The sequence below is a fragment of the Xenopus laevis genome, chromosome 5L (assembly GCF_017654675.1).
Source record: "Xenopus laevis strain J_2021 chromosome 5L, Xenopus_laevis_v10.1, whole genome shotgun sequence".
NCBI lineage: Eukaryota > Metazoa > Chordata > Amphibia > Anura > Pipidae > Xenopus > Xenopus laevis.
Window position 1 is genome coordinate 59,921,135 of NC_054379.1, and position 27,724 is coordinate 59,948,858.

General features: G+C 37.0%; 1 protein-coding gene across 2 annotated transcripts in view; it reads right to left on the reverse strand.

Moving 5' to 3' along the window:
- tarbp1.L (TAR (HIV-1) RNA binding protein 1 L homeolog) overlaps positions 1-27,724 on the reverse strand; it is a 100,504-nt gene that overhangs the window by 31,321 nt on the left and 41,459 nt on the right. For both annotated transcript variants that reach the window (XM_041562802.1, XM_041562801.1), the window contains exons 11-24: positions 18,549-18,645; positions 17,197-17,372; positions 14,134-14,228; positions 12,508-12,669; positions 11,960-12,147; positions 10,686-10,944; positions 10,417-10,605; positions 9,443-9,639; positions 7,087-7,158; positions 6,004-6,124; positions 4,459-4,569; positions 3,518-3,667; positions 1,943-2,029; positions 684-880 (exon numbers count right to left, since the gene is read on the reverse strand). In XM_041562802.1, the coding sequence (XP_041418736.1) occupies positions 684-880; positions 1,943-2,029; positions 3,518-3,667; positions 4,459-4,569; positions 6,004-6,124; positions 7,087-7,158; positions 9,443-9,639; positions 10,417-10,605; positions 10,686-10,944; positions 11,960-12,147; positions 12,508-12,669; positions 14,134-14,228; positions 17,197-17,372; positions 18,549-18,645 (2,101 nt within the window). The remainder of the gene's footprint in view (positions 1-683; positions 881-1,942; positions 2,030-3,517; positions 3,668-4,458; positions 4,570-6,003; positions 6,125-7,086; positions 7,159-9,442; positions 9,640-10,416; positions 10,606-10,685; positions 10,945-11,959; positions 12,148-12,507; positions 12,670-14,133; positions 14,229-17,196; positions 17,373-18,548; positions 18,646-27,724) is intronic.

Genomic DNA, 27,724 nt, shown 5'->3' on the forward strand with positions numbered 1-27,724 from the left:
TCCCAATAGGGACCGAAACGTCGGATATGTATCTGTGAATAAAACAAGACACTATTTTCACAAAATCTCTGTGAAAATGAACAGTCAGAAGAAGAATGCAAATTCTTTTTATATATATATATATATATATATATATATATATATATATATATATATATATATATATATATATATATATATATATATATATATATATATATATATATATATATATATATAAAAAAAGAATTTGCATTCTTCTTCTGACTGTTCATCTCTCAAATGGGAGGTCACTGACTCCATCTAAAAAACACATGCTCTGTAATGCTACAAAAATAATTGTTATTGTTACTTTCTATCACTATGACAGGTTTTAAATTATTAGTTTATTAGAGATGCAAAAGAAGAGGATTAAAGCTGGAGGTTTTTGATATCTTCCCCTAACACAAATTAATTTCACAAAGGATTCGGGGGTTTGGCCGAATCCAAGATAGTGGATTCCTACACTTTACATTCAATAGCTTTCTACAGTATTAGGACAAGGGTGCTTTGACTGTTCTTTGGGATAGAAGCAGTGAAAAAACCTCATGCGCATAAGGCACAGTGTTTTATAATAAAACAAAGACCCCTTATTTGGAAAAAAACATATCCCAAGCAACCAGATAATAGACACCACACCTGTATATTACAAGCTTTAGACTCACCCAGTGCCTTGGATATTTTCTACTAGATCAAGACTGGACTCTATTACTAAAGCCAGTTCATCAAATTCATGTATGCACTGTTGTTTGCACATGGCCCAGAGTTTCTTTAGAGCAATCAATGCATAAAGCCGAACACTGAAGTTGTGATTGAAACACCACTGAAGTGCAGTGACTAGAGCCTTCTTTAGACTAGATCCCTGGAAAATAAAATGTATTAAAATAGGATTTATTATCTGCTAATTTGACCAAAGTCCTGACAGTAAAAAAACAAACAATAAAAACATAAAAAACAGTTGTCATTACTAGAAACCCAAAATTGTGGTATGTGAACAGTAGTAGGGGCAGATCAACACTGCTTTTGATAGCAGTTTAAAGGAGAACTAAACCCCTGTACCAAAAAAGCCCACCTTAACTGCCTGGCATTGCCCACCCTCACCTCACACTGTGCATTAGTAAAAAAAAAAAATCTGATCCTTAAATGCAGAGCAGCACAGAGGAGCTCCAAGGCACCATCTTCCTCTTTTGGGAGTCAACGCAGATTTGAGCATGCACATTTGAAGCCGAGTTCTGACTTGGCCCAATTGTGCATGCTCCGTGTAAGCATTTAGTTCCGAAAGACTATGAAGTGGCGGAAGATGGTGTCATGGAGCACCGCTGTGCTCTATTTTAGGGTCAGATTTTTTATTTAAACATTTTTTTTTTACTAATGCACAATGCAGGGAGGGAGAGGGGGACAATGCCAGGCATTTAAGGGGGGGGGGCTTTTTTTGTACGGGTGTTTAGTTCTCCTTTAAGAACCAAAGTGTGATTGTAATCCTAGAGTCCCAGTTTCTGAACCTGATAAATAAAAAAAGCAGATGACACAGTGATGGTGGTGGTCCCCATCTTGTGCTGCTTTAGGCCCTTGAATCAGTGATAAGATTAAGGCGGGGGAGAGGAAGACCTCTGAAGGGAACCCAGGATTTTAACCATGTTCTGCTTAACTTTCAAATCAATAACTTTGAAAGCACTGAATTGTGTAATTAAAATATGTATTAAAGTAGTTCAGTATTACATTTTATTTAGAAGAAAAACATTTTTGGTTTTCCATCCCCATCAACAAAATAAACACTGTCTGGTTTCAGAGACAAGGCAAGCTAACACCCTAAAGTTTCTGGCTCCAAAGAAATCATTTTAAAAACACTGGCGGGGTTAACAAGTATCGCTATACAAACTGATAACAAATGTTTTGTTGTTATTAACAATTTGTCCATACGTACCTTATCAGGAATATTCGCAATAACTACATCAAAATGAGGAAGCACAGACAAAAATGTACAAATGCTGGTTTTAAGTTTTTCTTCAGTCTGGAATAAATGCAAGGGATTAATACATATAATATAGTCATGGTGCCTAAAATCAAATTGTATTGGTTGCATTGGCAACAGCTCTGATAAGTGATTTAGCACACAAGATTGATGCACACAAAGCATATGACAATGAAGCTGGAAAGGCTTGCCTTTCTCTTTTTTTGTACCTTCATGAATAGTTAGCACACATTTGAAAGTCATTATTTAAATGAACGATGATGGAAACAAATGGAACACATTAACACGTCTTCATAGAATTTGCTGAATAGCGTATCTAAAAGACAAGTACCTGAAGTTTGTGGATCAAATACTATTGCAACAAGCAAGCAAACAAAAACCATTACAGTTACAATCTACAATGAAACCAAGGGGAAGATTTTTTCTCTGGTATTTCAGTCTGGCAGCTCAGTTATCCAATTTGCTGCATTAGTGGATACATATCTCAGCAGCATCTGTGAAATATTAGCAACTATTGTATCAATTATAACAGCTGTATTTAATAACAATAAGGATTAAGATAAGAAATGTATCAACTATGTATCAAATCAGAGCAGTTTACAGAGTAATTTCATCTCAGTACCTCAAAGCTCCTGATTTTTAGCAATAAAGAGTTGTTACAAAAACAAAAAAATCAAAAGAAAATTGGTAAATATCAGAAAAATCTTGATATGTTGGGGGTCTGGTCACAAGGGCAGATTCGGGGAGATTAGTTACCTCGAAGAAGAGGAGATTAGTTACCGCGAAGAAGAGGAAATTTGTTGCCTGGCGACTAATCTCCCCAAACCTGCCCATGTGGCCAGACCCTTAGAGGTACCTGTTTTAGTAGATACAGCGGAGATGCCTAAATACTTTTATAAACCCGCTCCTACACTTCACTCATATGAGCTTTGTAATGAAAACAGTAAGAATCGAAGGAATTTAAAGGTATTGAACATATAAACGGTATGCACTCAAATTTACCTTTTCTGACTAAAATCCACCTGTCTCTACAAGTGTCAAGCATATTCCATTCATGTAAAATGTAGGTGGCCTGGTGGACCTTAGGAATCATTGCCTATATTTTCCATCTCAGATTTTTAGCTAAACTGTATGTACTGTAACTATAAACATTCTAAATTTGAAAATGATTATAATCTGGCATTCACCCTGTCTGACCCTTATATTTAAAACCTCAGCATTTTCCTGGCATAACCCTTGGCCTTATCCACTTTATCTTCAGGGTTGTCACAAAAGAAAATAAAGTCACTCAGACTGAAACATATAGATATGACCTGGAGTTCTACAAGACAAAATAATCTTTATACATGGTACATATTCGTTTATAGACTCTATGTAACTGTAAAAGTTCAACTGGCACTGCAGACAAACTTATAAATACATAACAGGTCCTCAGCTCAAGAAAAAGGCAGCCATTTAAACAAGATCAAAGGAGACATTTCTGTGCACAGATATTACATTTAAATGAATGCAAACATAAAATCTTACATTGCCAAAGCAGTTCCAGAATTTGGAAAGAAATATAGGATGTGCATGAAGTATCAGTATAATGGCCCATTCTATAAGATATTTAACGGATGCTTGATTGTTACTGAACCCAGCTTGGAAAATCCTGTCAATGATTTCAGAGAGAAAGTTCTGTAAAAAGTAAAAGAAAATCACTATTATTCACAAACTTTTTTGAACAATTGTTTCAAAACAATTCTGAATTCTTATGGTTTAAGGGACAACTAAAGCTTGATTATAAAAGCCAAGAACTGAGCCAGTACCGCTGAAAGACATAGGATCTGTTGTAGTTACCTAGCCGTCATAAAATTTCAGTGTTTATCTAATTCCCCTACGGTAACAAGAATCTGTAGCCTCTGCTCCAACCAGCTAACTGTGGAATATGTTCAAAACATTCCGAATTTTACATTTAATAAATGTGTATTGACATACTTTTTTCCAAGTTATGGCAAGTATGTGTGCTGAAGATTGTTAATGTGCTTTGTTCATAAAGAGAACTAGTACACAACTTGGAAAGGATACTATAAGGGTCGGTGTACAACAGGTTTCCATATGGGAACAGCCATAAAAATGTTTTGAAAATGGGCTTTAGTTGGACATAAAAAATATATACGAGTATATGAATGGCATATATTTGTTAGCTCGTTATCCTTTTGGACTTAACAATTACTACAATGTGTTGGCTCTATAGGGCCAGACAGTTTAGGGGGAAACCTGCATTCAACTTTGCCTTGAAAATATATTTCATGAATATAATTTAAACTTTTAGTGCATGGCTGACACTTTAAACTACTATTTTCCTTAATAGTCCAATTAAATACCATATACACTGTGAAAATTTAAACAAAATAAAATCCTAAATCTTTTTCCTCTATACTCCATATTGTGTGTTAACAGCAATAAACAACACGGTTGAAAAATACCTGGTCAAGTTTGGGAATCAGAATTAACAGCATTTGCCACAGGCGGTTTTTTAGCCGGTGATGAAGAGAATTTCCATAGTACCTTGTTTTTGTCTTGGAAACAATTATGTCCTGAAATGAAAAAAATGCATTTGTCCATGATTAATACAATAACAGCAGTACAGTATTTACTGCAAAGGAAACGGCCACAAACTTTCAATAAAACATAGCAGGTTTTTCTTTTTAAATGAAGCAGAACAATACGAAGGCAATTATTGTTTCATATGAAGAGCCATTTACACAGCCATGCATTGATTTATATGGATTATATTTATTTATTCATTTATTTCTTCTATATAAATATATGTAGTGCTTTACAAGGTGTATATTTATTACAAATTAGACAGTGAAAATAATTTCAGTGCCAGTGTGTCAGTACACAGTTGGGATGAGGGACTAGCTTACAATCTATTAGGAAGAGAAGGCAGACAGAAACAAAATTTGTAACAGAACAAGTGAATAGGTTGAGAAGGTAAGGGCTCTCCGCCCATGATCTCACATTGCTTTCCAATTTATAGACTTGTGCCTGCCCTGCGGTGACGTCATGAAAGGAGCGGGGCAGGCGCGAGTCTATAAACAGAGGGAAGGAGAGGGCCGGGTTAAGGAGGGTGTGGGTCGAGGAAAACTCAGCCCGCACATCACTACTGGGAAGTAATGTATTGGGAGATGAGAGCCAACAAAAGTGGGCAGTATAATACAGAGCTTGTAAGGACAGGATAAGAATTTTATATTTTATGTACCACTTCACTAGGAAGCCAGGAGAAAGACCTTTGTAACCTGGTAAAGAGATTTAGACAGTTCAGATGATGTGGGTAGCAGAAATAAGTATGGAATGCTGTGGGTGTTGATGTGATTCTGGGAGAACAGAATATATGCTGTAACAGAATATAAACTGTAATTGGCATTTACCCACATTTGTATGGTATATTGTATGTATTCCACACTCTTAAAAAAAATTAGGCACATATAAAATCAAGACTGCAAAAACACAAATGCTAATGACATTTCAAAGAAGAAAAAGCAAAGCATCAAAAACAAAACCACTTATGTATCATGCTTTCTACTTGCAGTCTTCTTTCTGGGGTAAACCACAGTTACATACATACATAGTTCTGGAGGCTTAAAAAGGCATACATCTATCAAGTTTAACCTTCAGTATATAGGACTGTAGTCTCTCATAGAGGACAGCATCTGAAGCTGTTACCAATGCCAACTGCACCATTCCACGGACCAACATTGAATAACTGTATTGTCATTTGCTCACCTGAAAAAAATCATATAAGCCATTCTAAAAAATATAAACAGAACAGCCACTTCTTGGAGAGAATTCCACAACTTCACATTTCTTACTGTCTAATGCAAATAAACATGCTTTGTTTCTTTCTAACTTAAAATTACAAACTGATAACGTAATCATTAGAAAGTAGATAGAAAATAGGAATCATTTTAAATCCATTAACCCCAATATGTTTTGTCCTGAGAAAAACTGCAAATAACAACCAATACCTTATCAAGAAGATGAATTACAAGGCCTTGCAGAAACTGCGTGTGAAGTGCATTTGACTCATCCAAAGAACTAAAAAATACAGTTGCACATATTCGGACCTGGTGTTCATCCCTGTTCGTGCTGTAGAACAAATGCCGGAAAAGATATTGAAATATTTAGAAAAAAATGAAATATGAGTTGAAAAATATATTTGCATATTAATATTATTTTCTGCTGTATGCTCCACCCAGCCTGAATGCTAGTTAAATCACAAAAATGCAAACACAGTATTTATGTGAAATACCTCTTAATGGGAAAAATATATCCCCTTTTTCACATGAGCTCATTGAGTTAGGCTTATGTAAAAAAAAGTGCATAAATACTATCTGAACTTTCAAAAATTAACAGAAAAATAGATATAGAATGGACTCTAAATTTAACAGATGATTTAAAAAAAAAAGGTAGGGCCCCTAATTTGCTGAGCTTCACAAATTGCAATCTCATTACACGATACCACTTTTAGATGGATTTTCTAGATGTGTCACCAATTCTTTAATTCCAAAGGCAGAAGTCAGCAATGTATGTCTAACATTTCTTAATGTGGAAAAAATTTACACATTTTGTACACATTACACATATTATTTGTCCTATATTACTATTCTGTCTGGAGAAATATGTAATATGTAAAAGGCATTTTATTTGTCCTCTCTGGGATTTGATAAATTTTGCTCAATATGTCTTCAATAATATTTGTCGTCTTAGAGCAAGAAAATATGTATAAAGTGTTGTAAAGTGGCTCTGTGTAGTAACATTCAAAAACTGTTTTGGCAGTATTACTTTTATGTATTACTAGTTGGTCATTACTGATTAATTAAAGAATTTACATTTGTAGTCTTTATTTTCCTTCTAGCTGAACATCTATTAAGCTAGATATTATAAAATACATTTCCAATCGTTTAATTAGTATTAGTATTATTACTCCTAGCCTTTTCCCCCAAAGAATACTGGTCTAATTTTTCATTCGGATCGGTTGTTATAGTTAGGGAATAACCATTGGTTAAGCTGAAAAAAGGACAAAGTTTGAAAATAAGTATGTCACCAACCTTATCACAGCAATGTTTGATGCACAATCTTTTCCTAAACTTTCAATAAAAGCATGGGTATCTTGAATTAACCTTTTGAGAAGGAAACAAACATTTACTATTGTAAGCTAAAGAACATTCATAAGATGATCAGACTTTTGTCAGAACCTCTCTCTAGCAGGCATCATAAGTTACAATTACAATAAAACACTCATTCCACACAAATATATAAAATGATATAAATCATTTGCACATTTTTAACTAACAAAAATTATATATGCATAACATAAAGTTTCCTATTTCATCAGATCATGTCCTTGGCTTCATATTTAAAATTGATACAGTAGATACAGTAAATGCAGTATCTCTGGTGACTGGTAAGCAGTTTAGTCAATATATGAATTAGGGATGCACCAAATCCAGGATTCGGTTCGGAATTCGGCCAGGAATCTGCCTTTTTCAGTAGGATTCGGCCGAATCCTTCTGCCCGGCCGAACGAGGGAAATCGTTTGACTTTTGGTCACAAAACAAGGAAGTAAAAAGGTTTTCCCCTTCTTATCCCTAATTTGCATATGCAAATTAGGGTTTGGATTCAGTTCAGTATTCGGCCCAATCCAAAATGGTGGATTCGGTGCATCCCTAATATGAATGTCAACCCAACTAAAGCAGTCTGTGTATACTATCTTTGTTTCCAACCTTGCCATGTCTTACCAGTTTGTCTGATTCACATGTCAATATAAAACGCATAAAAAAAATATACACATCAAAATAAATTGATAGCAATGTCTTATATGAGGCAGCTTTGTAGGAAATTAACTATTGAACTCAATGACCTAATATTTTTATGACTCTATCAGTTCCCAATATGTTTTCTCATGAGAACTTCCTTTACTATAGGCACGGGGAAGAATATGTACTCAAATACTAATAACAGATGAGAAGATCTCTGCTTAGGGTGTGCTTGTTGGAAGCCTGGCCAGCTCCTGTTGAGCTCATGGGAAGCAAGACCTGTTGTTGACCAAGAGGTTTAATGTATAAGATCATTTATTAGAGTATATAAAACCGGGGGTCCCCATTTTGTTGGCTGAGATCTCTCCTGTGGAGTAAACGCGCGTACTGTCCAGGGTCCTTTGTGCACCGTTTGAGGCTTCTCTACCGAGTGAATCAGGATCTCTTTCCAGGACCAGTCGCTTTGTGCAGATGAAGATGCTTGCTTCCTTTGCTCAAATGGTGATGTATATATTATTCTCCTACAAACTTTATCTGTAATAAAGTTTTGCTTGGCATACTAGGTGTTGTGTGCAAATTATTTCAGAGAGGCTCCAACATTATTATTATTTTGTATACAGTGCCTATATTAGTGTTTCCTGTAAGATGAAATAAGTACATAATTATATATACTGTTCAGAAAGTTCAGAAAGAAAACATAACCTTAAAATAACCTTTTGCAGTAAAAAAATCCAGCATAATTTAGAGTAAATCTAGAGGAGGGATATATATGAATATTTTTTATGGTGGAAAATGCAATCTGACTAGTCCCAATTGTGAACATTTTACTAGCAGAAAAATAAGGTTAGCTTTGTTTTTTGTCCCTTGCTAAAATCATCCAACACTTTCATGCAAATAATGCAGGGGCTGCGCCACTTTCCACTCCCTAACTTGCACGTGCAAATGCACAAGTTTGGGGTGGGTAGGGGATGTGTAAGAAGAACGCCTACGTGCCTCCCCCGGCTGCCCTTTTCGAAGTGTCCAATAGGCAAGGATCTAATCGCACTCTGAGCATTTGGTGATGTCAATGATGTCTCAGCCTTTGTAAATCTGATTGGCTGGTGATCCCCTGATTGTCTGTTACTCATGGGGTATGCATTTGTAGTAGCAATCAGTGGAGGGTACATTTGAGGACACCATTAGAGGATACCAAGAGCTCTAATCTGCCACTCGAGGACACCAAGATCTCTAGTCCTGGTAGTAGGTGCATCACATGTCAGTATGGTATGTGTACCATGGTATGGTTTGCAATGGCTGCCGTGCCAATAATGTGAGCAACTTGCACATTTTTAATTTGGAATCAGCTTCCATGCATAGATTTCTGTGCCATCAGAAAACCAAGAACAAGGATGGAATAATTTTTTTTTACTTTCACAATAACCACCCCAACACAAGACATGACAGCATTAATTTCAACAAAAAAATATGTTGATTAATGATCCAGTTAAAAAAAAAAAGTAACATGGGGAGACTTGGTGAACTGTTTCTTTTCATCTCTACATTGCTTTCAACTCCTGCTCCCCAAGCACTCATGCAGTAGTTAGTAGGAGAGTGGCTGGGGAGTGGGCACTTCTATCAACTATAGATCTACAAATGTCAGATTACAAACCTCTGATCTCGTCTACAAACAGTGCCGAACACACATGCTTCTGTGAGGATTTCCATGTAACATTTTGCATGTAGAAGACCATCGTCTGTAATACTAGCTTTCTTAGAATAGTCTGTCCATGACTGGCAGCAGTAAGAAACCAACACATTGAATACTCCTGTCTTTGATATGGACATTTCAACCATTTCTTGTATCATCTAAAAATTGAGGCATAATATAGTTTGTTTTTGATACGTAAGAAATTAAAATGGGTAAAAATGTGATACCTAAACAGCTAAAATTATCACATCAAGCTTTCAGAACCTAAGTTGGCTCTAATATAGATAGACAAATTCGATACCCACATCAGGTGACAAATACAAAGAAAAGCACATAAGCATAATTTGAATTTTAAGCAGAGAAAGACATATGACAAGGAGCAAGGGTGGAACTAGAGGTAAGTAGAAGAGGCATGTGCCTAGGGTGCAATGGTTGGGTGGGGCAGGGGTTCTAGGCACATCCCTCTCTTGTCTGTATACCCCTAGTCCACCCCTCCAGTTCTGTGCACAACGCCTGTGCACACACTACTCGCCAACTGCTTGTCACTCCAACCCCTTGGGTATCACCACACATGCTTATGGAGGGGGGGCATTATGTAGCGGCCAGTTTGCCTAGGGTGCCAGTTGGGCCCAGCACCAGAGAGGGGGGTTACGCAGTAGGAAACCAGACAAAATATTAATTACTCACGAAGAATAAGCCCTAATGTGTAAAATGGGTAGATTATATTTACAGGCAAAATATGTTGTCTTCACATGTTTTCTTAATTGTGTAAAGACAATTCTCTGTGTGCGTACATCCATTGCAATATTAAATTCTACACATATTCCTGTGTCCTGCAGGTTTCAGGCTGATCCACACTATTACATATAGAATTTCACTTAATTTCTTCAGTACAAATAAGGAAGTTGCCTGTGCATAATAAAATAACAACATACCTCTTTTATTCGGAAATACAATTGACCTTTAGTATGAGAAGCTCCAGAAAGTACTTCGTTACTGAAAGCAAATTCAACAAAAACTTGCAAGGTGGGCCAAAACACTAGTTGAGTGTTGCATGAAGACAACACAATTTTCCAAGCTGTATTGATACAATCCACTGCTAAAAGTTCAGAAGAGTCAAGAACCTAAATAGAAGGAAAATGTTAGTGTATATATATTTATATTGCCATCTGATCTTCCCATTGCAGTCCTCTGGTTAAATTACCTTGGGTACCAGAAGCTTCATGCAACAAAATACAGGTAGGACCTCACTCGAGGGAATAACAGAGAGTACATCAAGAGCTGACTGTAAAGATGATGCTGGCGATGAGAAAATCAGTGAAGCAAATTCAAGATTTTTGGTGTTTGATGTAGATAAACTGGATTTGTGTTTATGAAGGACAAAATGGAAGCAGACCCACTGATCATGTAAGTACCGAGCAACTATTTTGCCCCACCCTTGAGAAGTGGTTTCTTCTAGTAACCTGTTAAAAACATTTTGAAATTAATTTGAGATGCTGAAGTTTGCAAATGCTGTACTCTAAAAATAAAAGACTTAGTTTTTCGGGAAAACAACAATCATTAATTTATAATATCAAAGATATGGTGTAAAACATTATATTAAATATGTAGTCATGGTATATGAAATACAGTGGTTAATTTACTAGCATCTGGGCAGTAACCTAAGGCAACCAATCCCATGTTTTATTTTGTGGCTAGGACAACAAACAAGAAGGTAGGCAAATTAGTTTAATCATAAAACATAAGCTAACATAGGCCATACAGTTTTTGTCATATATTGGTATTTATATTGGGTTGCATGTAAGTTCCTAAATAATAACATTAAGGGGTAGATTTATCAAAATATCAGATCAGAGTTTACCACAGAAAAATTCACTCATATGGGATTTTTATAAACCTATTTATGGGTGAAAGTCAAAGTTTACCGTTTGATAAAAAACTTCCAAAAAACCCATAGGAATAAATAGAAAGTGTGTTAATTTTTATTTGGTGAGCTTTAATCTCACATTTTGATAAATCTGCCTAAGGCAACATAAATTATGTTCTTCACATAAATTACAGCACCTGAGAGGCTGCTCAGGATTTTTAAGTTGTAGTTGCACAGAAAAGCACATACACAGCAATGTATACAAAAAATGTTTAAAACTCATCAAATGGCACAGCAAAAATCTGTTGAAAATTGTACTGCATGTACTGATATGCTTCATTTACTTTCAGATTGCATTTTTGATATAGAAATGATGTATATTTATTGTTTTGTGTATGCATTTGAGCTGAATAAACACTTTTTAAAGCCCACAATACAGTAGCATTAAAAACAACTGTATACAATGATGGAATGCTATCTGAGGCACGTATGATGCTCAAAAGACAGTAAATTCTTGCTGGAAGGATGAAAAATGAACTGGGTACATGGTCTATTAAAAAAACCTACTAAATAAAAGTCTAAAATTGTTTTCCAAATCTTTGTGCTCATACCTTTCTTCACAAGCAATGGGTTTTGAGAGGCTGACATTTAATTGCATAGATGACACATATCTGCAAAGCACACTGATGTAGTTGTAAGAATCCTCTTGAAACTGGGATGAATAAGAAGCTATGCCACACACTGAAGCCAGACAGGCGATGCTGACTATTTTTTGGATTTGCTGTTCAAGATTTTCATCCTAATAAAATAAATGCTTTGGTGTGACTTGTGACAAACACTGAACAACGAATTATAAGAATAATTATCAGATCCATTTCTTGAATCATATGCCAATACTGTAAGTATTCAATAAGAACAATTCATATGAAATTCATAATTACGTCATTTCTGTAAAACTGCCTAAGCTTCATGTAGGAGATGAACAACATATAATGCCTGCCTCTAAATCAGCTTATTATTTAAACAATAATAAATATTCTACTGATTCTATCCCACACACTGTAACCATTTTATTACATATAATGGGACTATTCATTTTAAAATAAAACACTCAGTGGTAATAAGTGTGCATTAGTTGCAGAGAGAGTGTGAAATATACCTTCTTTGTGCTCAAGTCCTGCAGGTTTTCAGCTGAAGCAACTGTTAAATAATATATAAACTTCAATATCGAAGAGCTGTTTTTCCAGTTAAATCTTAAAGATAAGTTAACAAACTTTGAAATTATAGCAAGATATAAATCACAGCGATCTAGATCTGCAATCTGAAATAAATGGAAAAGACATCAGTATATAAGCAATCAACGAACAAGAATAATTTCATCCTGAAAGGCACTAAGTTTGCCCAGGGACAGTAACCTATAGGAACCAGTCAGCAGGTAGAATTTACTGGTCACCTGTTTAAAAGCAAGCATCTGATGGTTGCCATGGGTTATTTTTCCTGGGCAAAATAAGTGCCTTATATTACATATATTTTAAAACAAAGTTTTATCCAAGCAATCCCTTGTCCTGTTTTATGCTAATTGACATGAGGAATAATTACTGTATTTAAAAAGGATGTATGGTCTCCTTTTTTTATGGAATGGGAAACCCATTATTCAGAAAGCTACAAATTACGGAAAGGTCACCTCCAATAGACTCCTTTTTATCCAAACAATCAACATTTTAAACAATGATTCCCTTTTTCTCTGTAATAATAAAACAGTAGCTTCTACTTGTTCCAAATTAAGATATAATGAATCCTTATTGGAGGCAAAACCAGCGTATTAGGTTTATTTAATGTTTACATTATTTTCTAGTAGACAAGGTATGAAGATCAAAATTACGGAAAGATCCATTATCCAGAAGACCCCAGGTCCTGGGTATTCTGGACAACAGGTCCCATACCTGTACTAGTATACAACAGTTCATACAGAGCACTCAATGTATTGGATAAAATCTTAATTTATTGAATATAATTAAAAACATAAATCCAGCTCATATGAATGTGATTTGTATCCTACGCTTGACGCGTTTCGTGGCGTCTCGCCACTTCCTGCTTTTTCATACAAAACCGTATGAACTCTTGTATACTTGTATTCTTAATCGTCCAAGACTGGAGGCGTGGGTACGTGGCAGCACAGGTGTAACCAGGACCGTGGAACAGGTGTCGGTGAGTGCTCGCTAATTGTGTGGTTTTCGCCATACCTGTACAAGAAGCCCTGGAAGTTTAGTGGATTACATTATTTCTGCAAAGGGTCCCTCTGCCATCTGTGTCCACCCCTGAAAACCTGCCCAATTTTTACACACATATCGTTGAAGCAGGATGTTGGAGAGGCCCCATACACTAGTCAATATGATGCCACAAATTTTTGAATGACATAGAAACAATAGTAGCATGTCAATTTATATAAAATATATAATAACATATAACTGTTGTAGTATCTATAAAATATGCTTTTGCACAACAGTACAAATTATTTAAATGAATGCACCACCATTCATGGCAAGAATGCAGCAAGTAATATTTTCAATTATGTGTTTGAAAGCATCAGAGCAAATATGCAAGAGGAAAGGAGTGATGTCTTAAGATTTGAAAGAATACAGTAACTAAAAATTAGATAAAATATCAAAATCATTTACAGAACAGTTGAAAACCATATAAAAGGTATCTAGAACAATTTAGCCAGAAAATACCTTATACAATATAGAAATATTCTAGGAGTTGTATAAGTTGTGTTTTTACTTACAGTTTTCAGCTCACCACTTAACTTTCTTACAATAAACTCAAAAATGCTTGATGTAGTAGTTGTTATTAAATTCCAGATAATGGTCAATAGTCCATCTACAATACAATATTTTCTCTTTTTAGAACATAAAAAACTAATATTGTATACCAAAGAAAATATTACAAGCATAGCTATGCATATGATCAGCAAATTGTAATGTTTAGGTCATGAAGTCTGTTTGGCCATGAACACACTTTACCTCCAAATGCATAGCTTTACAAAATACATACCTCCCTATATGCACACACAGCAATTACTCAAAAAAGACTTTATCCACACTGGTATCCAGCAAAGAGCTATGAATTTGATAAAAAGAGGTATGGAAAGCAGATAAAAATCAAGCAATGGAAGGGATAAAAAAGAAAAACAGAGCAAGGGGATAGATAAAAAACAAAGACAAACACAGCAAAAGGAAGATATGCAAAGACAACCGAAGATTAAAGAGCAAAATATATTTTAAAAATACAGGAAAGAGAAAAAATGCACAAAATAATTAAAGGAACAATAACACCAAAAAATGAAAGTCTTTTAAAGTATTGAAAATATAATGTACTATTGTGCTGCACTGGTAAAATTTGGTGTCTTTGCTTCAGAAAGACAATTATAGTTTACAGTCATATGAAAAAGTTTGGGAACACCTCTGAGCCTGCATAATAATTTACTCCACTTTCAACAACAAAAAAGATCAGTGGTGTGTCTAATTTTTCCAGGAACATGGGTGTTTTCTGAACAAATATTTTTAGTGAAGCAGTGTTCAGTTGTATGAAATTAAATCAAATTTGAAAAACTAGCTGTGCAAAAATTTGGGTACAGTTGTAATTTTGCTAATTTGAATGCAAGTAACTGCTCAAAATGGATTACTGGCAACACCAAATTAGCTGGATAGCTCGTTAAGTCTTGAACTTCATAGGCAGGTGTGTCCAATCATGAGAAAAGGTACAGTATTTACAGTAAGGTGGCCAATTGCAAATTGTGCTTCTGTTTGACTCTCCTCTGAAGAGTGACATCATGGGATCCTCAGAGCAACAAGTCGCTTGTTGTATGCAAAAGCTCATTTAGACAAGCCACAGTCCTTTTGGAACAAAGCGCTTTGGACTGATGAGACAAAAACTTACTTATATGTTCATAACAAAAAGCGTTTTGCATGGCACCGCATTCCAAGAAAAACACCTGCTACCTACTGTCAAATATTCATGCTGTGGGGCTGTGTGGCTAGTTCTGGGGCCCTTGGTAAAGTCAAGGGTCAGATGAACTCAACCCAATATCAACAATTTCTTCAGGAAAATGTTCAGGGGTTGGATATTCCAACAAGACAATGACCCTAAATACACTTCGAAATCTACAAAGGCCTTTATGCAGAGGGAGAAGTACAATATTCTGGAATGGCCGTCACAGGCCCCAGACTTAATGATCATAAAAATCTATGGGATGATTTGAAGTAGGCTGTCCATGCTTGGCAGCCATCAAATTTAACTGAACTGGAGAGATTTTGTATGGACAAATGGTCAAAAATACCACCATCCAAACACTCATCAAAAGCTATAGGAGGCATCTAGAGTCTGTTACATTTGCAAAAGGAGGATCTACTAAGTATTGAGGTAATATCTCTGTTGGGGTGCTCACATTTATGCACCTGTCTAATTTTGTTATGATGCATATTGCATATTTTCCGTTAATCAAATAAATTTTATGTCACTGCTGAAATACTACTGTTTTCATAAGGCATGCTATATATTAAAAGGAAGTTGCTACTTTGAAAGCTCAGCCAATGATAAACAAAATTCAAAAGAATTAAGAGGGGTTCCCAAACTTTTTCATAGGACTGTATATAAAAAAGCTGCTGTGTAGCCATGGGGGCAGCCATTCAAAGTTGAAAAAGGAGAAAAGGCACAGGATACTCCGTAGTTCACAGTTAAGTGCTCTAGTATACAATAGGATTCTTCAGAACATATGTTATGTACGGACTGCCCCCATGGCTACACAGCAGCTTATTTATATACGCTATAGTTGTGTTTCTGAAGCAAACACCAGTTTTATCAGTGCAAGGCAAAATAACCTTTTATCGTCATTCCTTTAACACTTTCATTTGTTGGTGTTACTGTTCCTTTAATGTAAAATCAGACATATCAATATAATATAGCATGAGTGCATTGTATATACATAAAATATAGTATTGCATATATATTACACGGCATGGCTTTTTTTGCTAAAGATACCAATACTGTATGCAGAAGGAGATTTACTTTGAAAGACTGGTACTTGTTACTGCACTGATACATTGCAAACATATTTGTTAACATCCCTTAAAAAAATGTTATGCTAGGACTGATGTTTTGAAGGCCTATACCTAGATATCATACATCCAAGCTTTGATAATAATGTCTTGTATGTGTCTTCACTCAATTAGAATCACCTGTATGTGCCATACACTTTTCCAGATACAAACTAACATTTTATCCTGATTTTTTGCTGGGAGAAGTTTGTCTTTTCCCAGAGAAATATTGGTGAGAAAAAGTGCAAAGTGCATTGTGCTGTTGCTTTACATAAAGAAGTTATAGAGAATACAGAGAGCTAGGGAGAAGTTTATATTTTCCCCACATATACTCAAAATAGAAGATAATGTTTTTTTCCCTCATCTAATGAGGGAGTTTTCTTGGTGTAAAATTAATTTTGTATTTTAATAAAGAAGCCTAATTCAGTGTATGACTACTAGGAAATCTTTACCTTATGCCTATTGATTAAGTGAAAGAGAGAGAAGATGATACTGAAAAACAATTATGCCAATAGACAAAACTATTGGCAAAAAAAATAATCTACCTTTTATAATCAAGAGAACAGATTAAAGTCACAATTTTACCCTTATATGACCATTAACAAGTATTTAACCTAGTTATCCAGCATTTTTATCTCAATTTCCTTAAAACATTTAAGTTAATATATGGATTAAAACAAAAATATCTAGAGTGGAATGAAATAAGATCAAAACATGCCTTCATTTTATAATACAGATATTAAATCACAGACCTGTTTCATTTTGAAGTGATTTTGATGAACATATCTGCAGAATTTTTAAGAGCAACTGTAAGATCTTGTCAGTCTTCAGAATTGGCATGTACGCATTTGTACCAAGTTTGGAAAGACATGTCAGAAGAGGAGTAAACAAAAGATTCAAATCAGCCGTTTCTGATATGGCAATGTTTCTGTTTAAAAAACAAAATGCAATTACAGAATCATATGTATATACATAATTTAGCTCATATTGCATTGTAGCAGCCCACCAGCTATCCATGCCAAATATAATTAATCCTTATCAGAGACAAAATCAGCCTATTGGTTTTATTTAATTTTTAAATGATTTTTAAGTAGACTTAGGGGGTTATTTAACAATGGTCGAATGTTAAGAGGATTTTTGTACCTCATATGAACTCACAACTCAAATAGTTTCTTATTTAAGAAAACAAAATGTGAATGGAAAAAATTTGATTCTGCAAGTTCGAGTTGCGAAACTCAGAAACTCGGGATTAATCTGTTTTTTAGCGGGGAAAACTCAAAACGCTCAAATTGATTGAGTTTTCGGGCAAAACCTTAAACCCCCCCCCCCCAAAAAACTCGAATATCATGCAAGCTAATATCTTCGTATGGTTCAAGGGACCTCTGCCATTGACTCCTACATGACCTCGACAGGTTTTAGATGGTGCATATTCAGATTCAAGCTATTTCCAGGGTCTTGGTAAAAAAAATCTTTAAAAATTCAAGGTTTTTTTACCCCAAATATGTGAGTTTTGACCAAAAAAAATTACCTTGAAAACTCGAATATTCGTAGAAAACACAACTCAAAGCTTAATAAATAAACCCCTTAAAGTCTGTTGATCAGATGCCTGTGTGTCCATACCTGTATTACCAATTGTTAATAAAGCACACTGTTATTCGCCATACAACAGCACTCTTTATCTATTTGTGTACAAAAATTGCCATTTACAATACAAAGTGAAACACAACTAGCTGAATAGTAGAAGACAGTAAGTATTAAGCAAGATATGATGTAGATAACACTGTGCTGGAATTTTCCAGCTGCATGGGCTTTTCAAAACAAAAGTGGGGAAAAGGTCCTGGCAAGCACAGATGCACTATTATGGCTTCCTTTCAAAGCATGAAATATCTCTGTAAAAAAAATACATTTATATTTATTTTGATTCACTTAGTCTCTTTAACATTAAGTATAATGGGCTCTTGTTCTAAAATGTGGCAACAATTTTGAACACTTTTCTATAGCTATGTGAATGAGCTTGGAAACAGTGTCAGTCAAAGATAATATATATTAAATTAACTTGAATAGACAAATAAAAATAAGCATTGTAAACAAGATTTGCACTTACATTTCTGAAGAACTCATAAGTTCTACATCAGCAGCCAGGAGTACCATGGTGGCAACAAGCCTTGATTCATACCAGTCTGGCATGAGTTCATGTTCATCTGTAAAGAAAAAAAGAAAAAAAATAAACTAGGTGCAGTTAACGCTTAAATTCTGTTTTTCTACTTATACAGAGTTGTGTAATTAAAAAGGCAGATACTGCTTTGCAAGTTAACACCACAAATCAAAAACACAGAATTTTAGCATTGTTAGTGAAAGTATGGCTGATAACTTCACTCTGAACACATTTCAGGTAATTTTTTATCCATGTACAAATATCCAAAATGTATAGATCAGTGTCTAGTCCCTATTTGAGCTCTTACGTATGCATTAATTTCTTATGTAGCTCCTGGAACTTTCCATATTTGTTCGAATAGCTCAATTCCACAACTGGCCCATCCTTTCTCTCTTATTATCGTCCCATCACCCTTCAATAACTAAACCACAGACACCAAAAACATATTGTGTGCACAAACAACTTCTGTAGAACACATTCAGTATTAAATTCCTTTTTCCTTTGGAATTTGAAATCAAGCTCCATACGGACTCCCTGCTTACAATTCTAACAGTCTCTTTTAAGCTGAGGGAAGTTCTTTATGACTTTGCACTTGAGTTTGAATGCTTAAAGCATTTGTACTTGGCAAAAACAGACAAACCGCAAATTCAGATCCATATCTCTAACCATAAAGCAACACCAGTCCAACAACAAAGAGAACTGTTCACCTTTCCATCCCCACCTTTGTACCGCATGTACACTGGTAAGTGAACAGTGGTCTTAGGCCACTATGCATGTTAGTGGTTGAGATCTATACTGTAAATGGAAACTACTTTACCAAAGATGAAAGTGTGGCATTGCAGTATTAGATAAGCTTCAAAACTGGGGAGGGGGGACATTTACTATACAGACACTAAAGTGAGAGCACAAAATGTTCAAAAACATGCAAAGATAAGTTCTGTAACCACAGTCATTAAAATGTTTAAAATTGGCAGGGAACCAGCTAACCTGTACTTCTTAAATGCATGCTTTTATTCTTACCAACCTCAGTGCAAACTTTATCAAAACAGGTGGTTTTGCTTTGCAAGACCTTTGCTTAATTATGGGAATATCTTGACTTGACAGCGTATATATGTTAAGCAACATTATAAGGACATTCTATTTGCTGTTGCGAGAGGCCCATTTATCAAAGCTCGAATTTCGAATTCATGTGAATTTTTTTTTTTTTTTTAACTCTAATCAATTTGAATATAGTTAGGGATGCACCGAATCCACTTTTTTGGATTAGGCCGAACCCACGAATCCTTTGTGAAAGATTCAGCCGAATACCAAATATGAATATGCAAATTACTTCCTTGTTTTGTGACAAAAAGTCACGTGATTTCCTTCAATGCCCCTAATTTACATATGTAAATTAGGATTCAGTTCAGCCTAGCAGAAGGATTCGGCCGAATCCAAATCCTGCTTGAAAAGGCCGAATCCCGAACCGAATCCTGGATTCGGTGCATCCCTATATATATAGGACTTGCCGTTTTAGACCCAGATAGCCACGTTTGTGTTTTGTGCCCATAATTGTGTATGGGATCACTTTTGACCAACAAGTCACGCAGATTAGTGCCCCACCTATAACAAATTTTAGGAGGATCAGGCATAATGTTGGCCAATACCTGGTCAGCACTAATAATGTTCCATTGTTTTTCTCACTAGACGACCAATATCTTTGGTACAACTGTTATATTTAGTGCTAAATACCAGGCTAGGGTGCTTTCGTTCCCTAGAATTGTCCCTTTGACATCTCATATGGGCCGTAGTTAATGTTTCACCTAATAATTGCTCGGGATAGCCTCTCTCTTCAAATCTATTCCACACTTCAGACAATTGATTCTCACACAGAGATAGGGAGGGATTATTTCTCAGGACCCTACAGAACTGTGAGATTGGCAGGGATTTTTTCATATGTCCCGGATGACAGCTTCCATAGTGTAACAAAACGTTTTTTGTCAGTTGGCTTGCGATATAATGTGTAATGTAAATGGTCATCGTTCAACATGAGTATCACATACAAAAAATTATGGGGGTGGATCTCATATGTAAAACGTACTGGGCTGTCCAACCCATTGAGATCATTGACCATTTCCACAAACTGCAACTCTGTGCCACCCCACACCATAACCATATTGTCGATATAACAAAGAAAAAATAGTAGTTTATCTCCGTTAAAGGGAACATATAACCTTTACACATACATACCATCCTGGTGTATGTAAAATACATTGTGTTATACACAAACATTGGCCCCCATTGAGGCGGGCTTATCCAGATATACCGGAGTTTCTGGAAACCCCGCTATTGTCATATAAACGCCCACACAGCCTGAGGGATAGACTGGTTAAATCTGATCTGGGCACATCTAGGGTGAGCACACAACGGCTGTTGGCACCTCTCCGTAATGGTATGTACCCGTGAGGCAGATGCAACCAATGCTCTGGTGTCATACGTACAGATACATTGATTTACACATCCTTATTCAGGTAGAAAATTTGAAACATGGTCACTTTACATGTGGCTCAAGAGTATGTGGTCTACATGCTTAAAAGCCCCTGTGGCTTAGCCTACATAGGGGAGACTATACAACCAATCCATGATAGGATTAGCCAGCACAAATCCACCATAACAAAAGAAGTGCTTAAATTGCCATTCAGCGGCAGCTTTGAGGTTTCTTGTGATAGAGTCTGTTACACCCCCACGCCAGTCCCAACTGGCAGATGAGGTATATTGTAAACTTGGCGGTAACCCGTTGCCTAACATTCCAAAAAAGATAATGAAGCTTTTTAGCATTTAGCTATGGTCAGGCAGGGGGTCATCACCGAAAATTTTATGTTCATCTATGTTGAAAATCCCACCCACCTATCTTGTACACCCTGCCGAAAATTCACAAGCACCCTTCTTGCCCACCGGGTCGCCCAATTGTTTCTTCTATAGGATCTATCTTTAATCCTATGGCGATCATGTTGGACAAGATATTGGGGCAATTAATTCAAGAAATACCGTCCTATACACAAGATACTGGTCATTTTCTAGATAGAACATTTAAATGTTATATCTAAAGATATTAGAGCTGAAGTAATACTGACAACATTAAGGGGCATATTTATCAAAGGTTGAAGGGTGAAGTTAAAAAAACTTCGAACTTCGAATTTAAAAAGACCAATCGAATGTAAGTTTTTTTGAGGGCCGAAGTGGGCTGAATTTGGCCTACTTTGATTCGTATGATCGTACTTTGAATTGTACGATCCTACTTCAATTCGAAGTTTTTTTTAACTTCGACCTTCGATCTCCCAAACTCCCCCGATTGCCTCCATACAGGTTGTAGAAGGTCCCCCATAGGCTAAAACAGCACTTCGGCAGCTTTTAGGTGGCAAATGGTCGAAGTTTTAAAGAGACAGTACTTCAAAAATATCCAAGCTTCGAATTTCGAAGTATTTTCAAATTCGAATCAAGGTATGACTATTCCCTAGTTGGAGTACACAAAAAATACCTTGAAATTCAACGTTTTTTCACTTCGAAACTTCACCTCGACCTTTGATAAATCTGCCCCTAGATGTGACCAGTTTATATACCTCAATTCCTCACAAAGAAGGCATAGAAGCCAGTGAGTGGTTACTGAAAGAGAGGGCTAACTATACGGAGCAGCAGGTTGCCTTTTTTATGCAAATGTTAATATTTTATGCTGCAACTATTTCACTTTTAGAGATGATGATTCTTTTTGCAGCTGCGTGGGAATGCAATGGGGTCTAAACGTCGCCCTGTCATATGCGAATGCCTTCATGGCCAGATCTAAAGAACTATTTGTTTATCGCGATGTGGACTATGCCAGTCACCGTGTGACTTGGCTTAGGTACATCAACGATATCTTCGTAGTGTGGCGGGGTGACGTTGAATCCCTATCTCCGTTCCATGCCAGGCTGAATGAAGTTCATCCCTCTATTTCATTTTCTCTTGTGCATAATGTGAATCAGATCCAATTTTCGGATGTAATGGTGTATAAGAAGGTTACCCATTAATTTGGGTAATATGAATCTACCAGTTTCTAGACACTTTATCGAAAAAGGACATAATGCAGACCAACTGACATTGATGGTGTTGGAGACAGTTCCCCCAATGAAAGGAGGAGGTGATAGGGAATTAAGTTTGAAACAACGAGAGGTCTGGTGGATACACAAGTAAAAAGCCCTGTCACCTAGAGGTTTGAATAGGGATTACGATCTATACCTCTTTGTATTATATTAAACAGTAATGGTTTCTCTATATAATATTCATTTCATGCAGGGACCTCGATGCTTGACCCTAATTGACCATTCGAGATAGTGCTGCATTACCTATTTTATATTACCGTATTTACTCGAGTATAAGCCGACCCGAGTATAAGCCGAGGTACCTAATTTTACCTACGACAACTGGGAAAACTTATTGACTCTAGTATAAGCCTAGACACAACTACAGCCCTGTATCCCAGCAGCGCACATTCTGCCAAAGCGACCCCCCCCAGCGATCAACCAGACTTCTTTGCAAAGTTGATGGTGACAGAGAATTGCCAAACAGATTACTGTGTGCATTGTCCCACTGTCCCAATACCATGTGCAGAGGGTGCTGTGCGATATACCAGTCACTGTTATTCTTTCATATAACCAACAGAGGGCGCTGTGTGATATTGCAGTCACTGTTATTCTGTATATAACCAACAGAAGGCGCTGGTTGATATTGCAGTCACTGTTAATCTTTCATATAACCAACAGAAGGCGCTGGTTGATATTGCAGTCACTGTTATTCTTTCATATAACCAACAGAGGGCACACTGTTATTCTTTCATATAACCAACAGAGGGTGCTGTGTGATATTGCAGTCACTGTTATTCTTTAATATAACCAACAGAGGGCGCTGTGTGATATTGCAGTCACTGTTATTCTTTCATATAACCAACAGAGGGCACACTGTTATTCTTTCATATAACCAACAGATGGCACTGTGTGATTTTGCAGTCACTGTTATTCTTTCATATAACCAACAGAGGGTGCTGTGTGATATTGCAGTCACTGTTATTCTTTCATATAACCAACAGATGGCGTTGTGTGATATTGCAGTCACTGTTATTCTTTCATATAACCAAAAGAGGGCACACTGTTATTCTTTCATATAACCAACAGAGGGCATTGTGGGATATTGCAGTCTCTCCCCAAGTGAACTCTTGGTATAGGAATGATTAAAAGTGACTGCAATCTCAGCTACTGCCCCGAGTATAAGCCGAGGTAGACTTTTTCAGCACATTTTGGATGCTGAAAAACTCAGTTTATACTCCAGTATATACGGTATCCATTTGTGCAAATAATGATGCTGGATATGCAATGTGAAGTCACTTCCTGTGTACCATGTTAAAAGCGAATGACCATGTAAGTGTCTGTATACTTTTTCTGTTTGGCTTGACAAAGGGCACGTTGCCTGCCCAAAACGTAGCCTGTAATTTTAACTTTTCACTGAATACACTTTTTCTGCAATGAGTAAGTGCTGCCTTGGTGTGTATATAGGACTGGAGAGGAAGAGAGAAAATCCTCCCAGGAGACTAAATGCCTTGAGCGAGCCCCAGAGAGGATTCTGGGTTTTGTGTCGAGTGGAAGCCAGTGAGAGTTAAAACCGTGAGTTCATGTGTACACCAGTGAGAGTGTTGAACTAGGACTGTAAATGCTTATGTGAAGCCAGTGGGCTGAAGATTTACTTTCTTCAAAATAAAAGCCAGAAACCCTGCATTTAAACGTGAAAAGTGGTGTCAGTCTCCACCTCTGTGCTGAAAAGTGATCTTCGCTACCTGCACATTATATATATATATATATATATATATATATATATATATATATATATACATATATATATATAGTTACTGATATATTTCTTTTCTTTGGTAACTATGGACTTTGCATAGTAACGGGAGGGTGGAGATATGTGGTGACTGACGTGCAGATCCGGCCTCCAGGTGAGGAAGCATCATCACAGTTACTTACCACGTATGCCCCGCCTAACGAGGAAGCAGAAAGTGTGTGCAATGGAGTCCTACACGATACATACGCTTGAGAAAGGGAACGGATGTGTCCCGAAACGTCGCGTGAGTGTGGATGGATATAGCGTTTATGCTGGACTTTTAACAGATAAGTGTCTTGATACAAATGACGCTGCTACTATGTTGTGAAGAATGCCATTTTGTGATACATTTTAACAAGCTAATAAATAGCTATGTTTTAAATATGGAGTGCGATCTGGTTGGACCTATATATATATATATATATATTTTCATCTTTACTGCTCCTTGCTTTCTGCAACTCACCATTCAAATCAGCTGCAAAACTTTGCATTACCATTGCCAATTATTCAATTATGGGGTGTCTTAAATGTTATATTGATTTAAGTTTATCTAGTAACTTTCCGCCTTGAGTGAAGGGTTGGTATGTCTATTTTATTGCCACATCTGGCAAAGTCCCATTAATTGTTTAATTACTGATGTTCTGTTAGATAACCAGACTATGAGATTCTTCAGTCTTTAAACATATCTTAATTACTCAAGTGCTGGCCCTCACCCATGTGAGCTGTATATCAGGACATTCACTTTAGGGGAAGCATGGCAGGGGTGAGCATGGCAGGAGAGTTATGGCAGATTTAACAACTTAAAAGTCCAGCAAGTTTAAGTACAACGTATAGAGTTAGACAGAGTTGGATCAGAGTTGGACTGGAAACTCCCAGCAAACATTGGACATCTCATCAAGACATCACTGCTCATCAATACTTTTATAAGATAAGCCTATTTATACCATTTAACTGTTTAATTTGATTGCTCTCTTTTTCTCTCTCTCCTCTATACTTCTGTGTATTTCCTATGTACTCCAACATCGATCAAACTATCCTGAAATTGTAATCTCCTCTTCACTGCTCCCATCACCCTCCCTCAATCTAAGCACCTTGTCTTGTATTGTTACATCTCTTATCCCCTCTCAACCCATTAAACAATACAATGCTTGCACTGTCAAATCTAGGTCACACCTTGTCTCACTCTCATTATTGCGGTTACTTGCAGCTGGGGACATCTCCCCAAACCCTGGTCCCACTCACTCATTCCTCCCCTCCCCTATTCCCCCTCTCAGGCATTTGACAATGTTTCCAGTCTCTAAAACTTTACGCACTTCTAACCCTGCAAACTTTATTCACATGAAGCCAGCACCCTCTGCAATAAACTCACAGCAGTCCATGATCTCTTTATATCCAAATCTCTTCACCTTCTGGCTATCACTGAAACATGGCTCTCTCCCACAGACACTGCCTCACATGCTGCCCTCTTCTATGGAGGCTTTTCTCTTAGTCACACCCCTAGACTGGATGGCCATCACAGCGGTGGGGTAGGATTTCTTCTCCCCCCCCCAAATGTAGTTTTCAAAATCTAACCCCACCAACTTCTCTCTCTCCTTCACTTCTTTTGAAGTCCACAGCATACGTTTGTTTTCTGCAATCTCTCTGCGTGTTGCTGTCATATATCGCCCCCCCCCCGGTCCCTACTCTCTTGGATCACTTTGCTGCTTGGCTTCCATACTTTCTCTCCAGCGAGACACCTGCTCTCATGTTAGGTGACTTCAACATCCCCACTGACAACTCTGCTTCTCCTGCCACCTCTAAACTCCTCTCTCTAACAACTTAATTTGGTCTCTCTCAGTGGACCGACTCACCTACCCACATAGAGGGTCATGCTCTTGATCTTATATTCTGCCACTCGTGCCGCCCATCCAACCTTACCTACTCTCCTTTCAGATAACACTTTATTCTGCACTATCACAACCATCTCTCTCTACCCATACGTACAGAAACGCCTTTGATTGACAATAATGATCAAGAGTATCAGCACAATCCATCTCTCACATTAACAATCTTTACTGTCCAAATAGGGCAGCTTCTCTCTACAATGATGCTCTTTCAACAGCTTTTGACTCTCTTGCTCCTTCTACCACCCGTCACAGCCGACCAGCTAAACCCCAACCCTGGCACACTAGTGTAACACGGTACCTCAAAAGATGTAGTAGATCAGCTGAATGACGGTGGAGAAAGTCACAAACTAATCCTGACTTCATCCACTTCATGCTCTCCTGCTAGAATCAAGCTCTATCATTAGCTAATGATCCCCGTTAACTATCGTCCCGTTTCCCTTCTTCCATTCGCATCCAAATTACTAGAAAGGCTTGTTTACAAACGCCTGATCCAGCATCTCACACACAACTCCCTTCTCAACCCCCTACAATCTGGCTTCTGCCCAACATACAACAGGAAATTGCACTCACCAAAGTAACCAATGATCTTCTACTAGCAAAGTCTAAAGGTCACTTTTCCATACTAATTCTTCTAGATCTCTCTGCAGCCTTTGACACAGTTGACCACACACTCCTCCTAGACATTCTATAGCTCATTCTCAGCTGGCATTTGTGACACTGCTCTTTCATAGTTTACATCTTATCTGTCTGACCGTTCCTTTAAAGTCGCCTTCTCTAACGCTACTACGTTCCCGCTCTCTGTTGGAGTTCCTTAAGGCTCTATTCTAGGCTCTCTGCTGTTCTCGCTCTATACAACTTCGCTAGGATAAATTTTTCAGTCATTTGGACTTCAGTATCACCTTTATGCTGATGACACTCAACTCTACTTGTCTACTCCTGATCTTTCAAATTCTGTCCTTTCCCAAGTTATAGACTGTCTCTCTGCTGTCTCCTCCTGGATGTCACAGCACAACCTGAAACTGAACCTTTCAAAAACAGAACTCATATTTCCTCCAAGATATTCCCCTGTCCCTCAGAAATCACTCACAGTAAACAACACCACCTTTCATTCCACCACACAGGCACGCTGCCTAGGACTCGCATTTGTCTTTTTCACCACACATTCAAACACTTGCAAAATCCTGTCGTATTCAACTGCGCAACATTGCCCGAATACGAATACCTCAGTTCAGAATCAACTAAAACACTGTTTCAGTCTGTTATCATCTCCCACCTTGATTACTGCAACCTACTCCTTGCAGGTATTCCAATAACTCACCTTTCACAACTCCAATCTGTTCTAAATGCGGC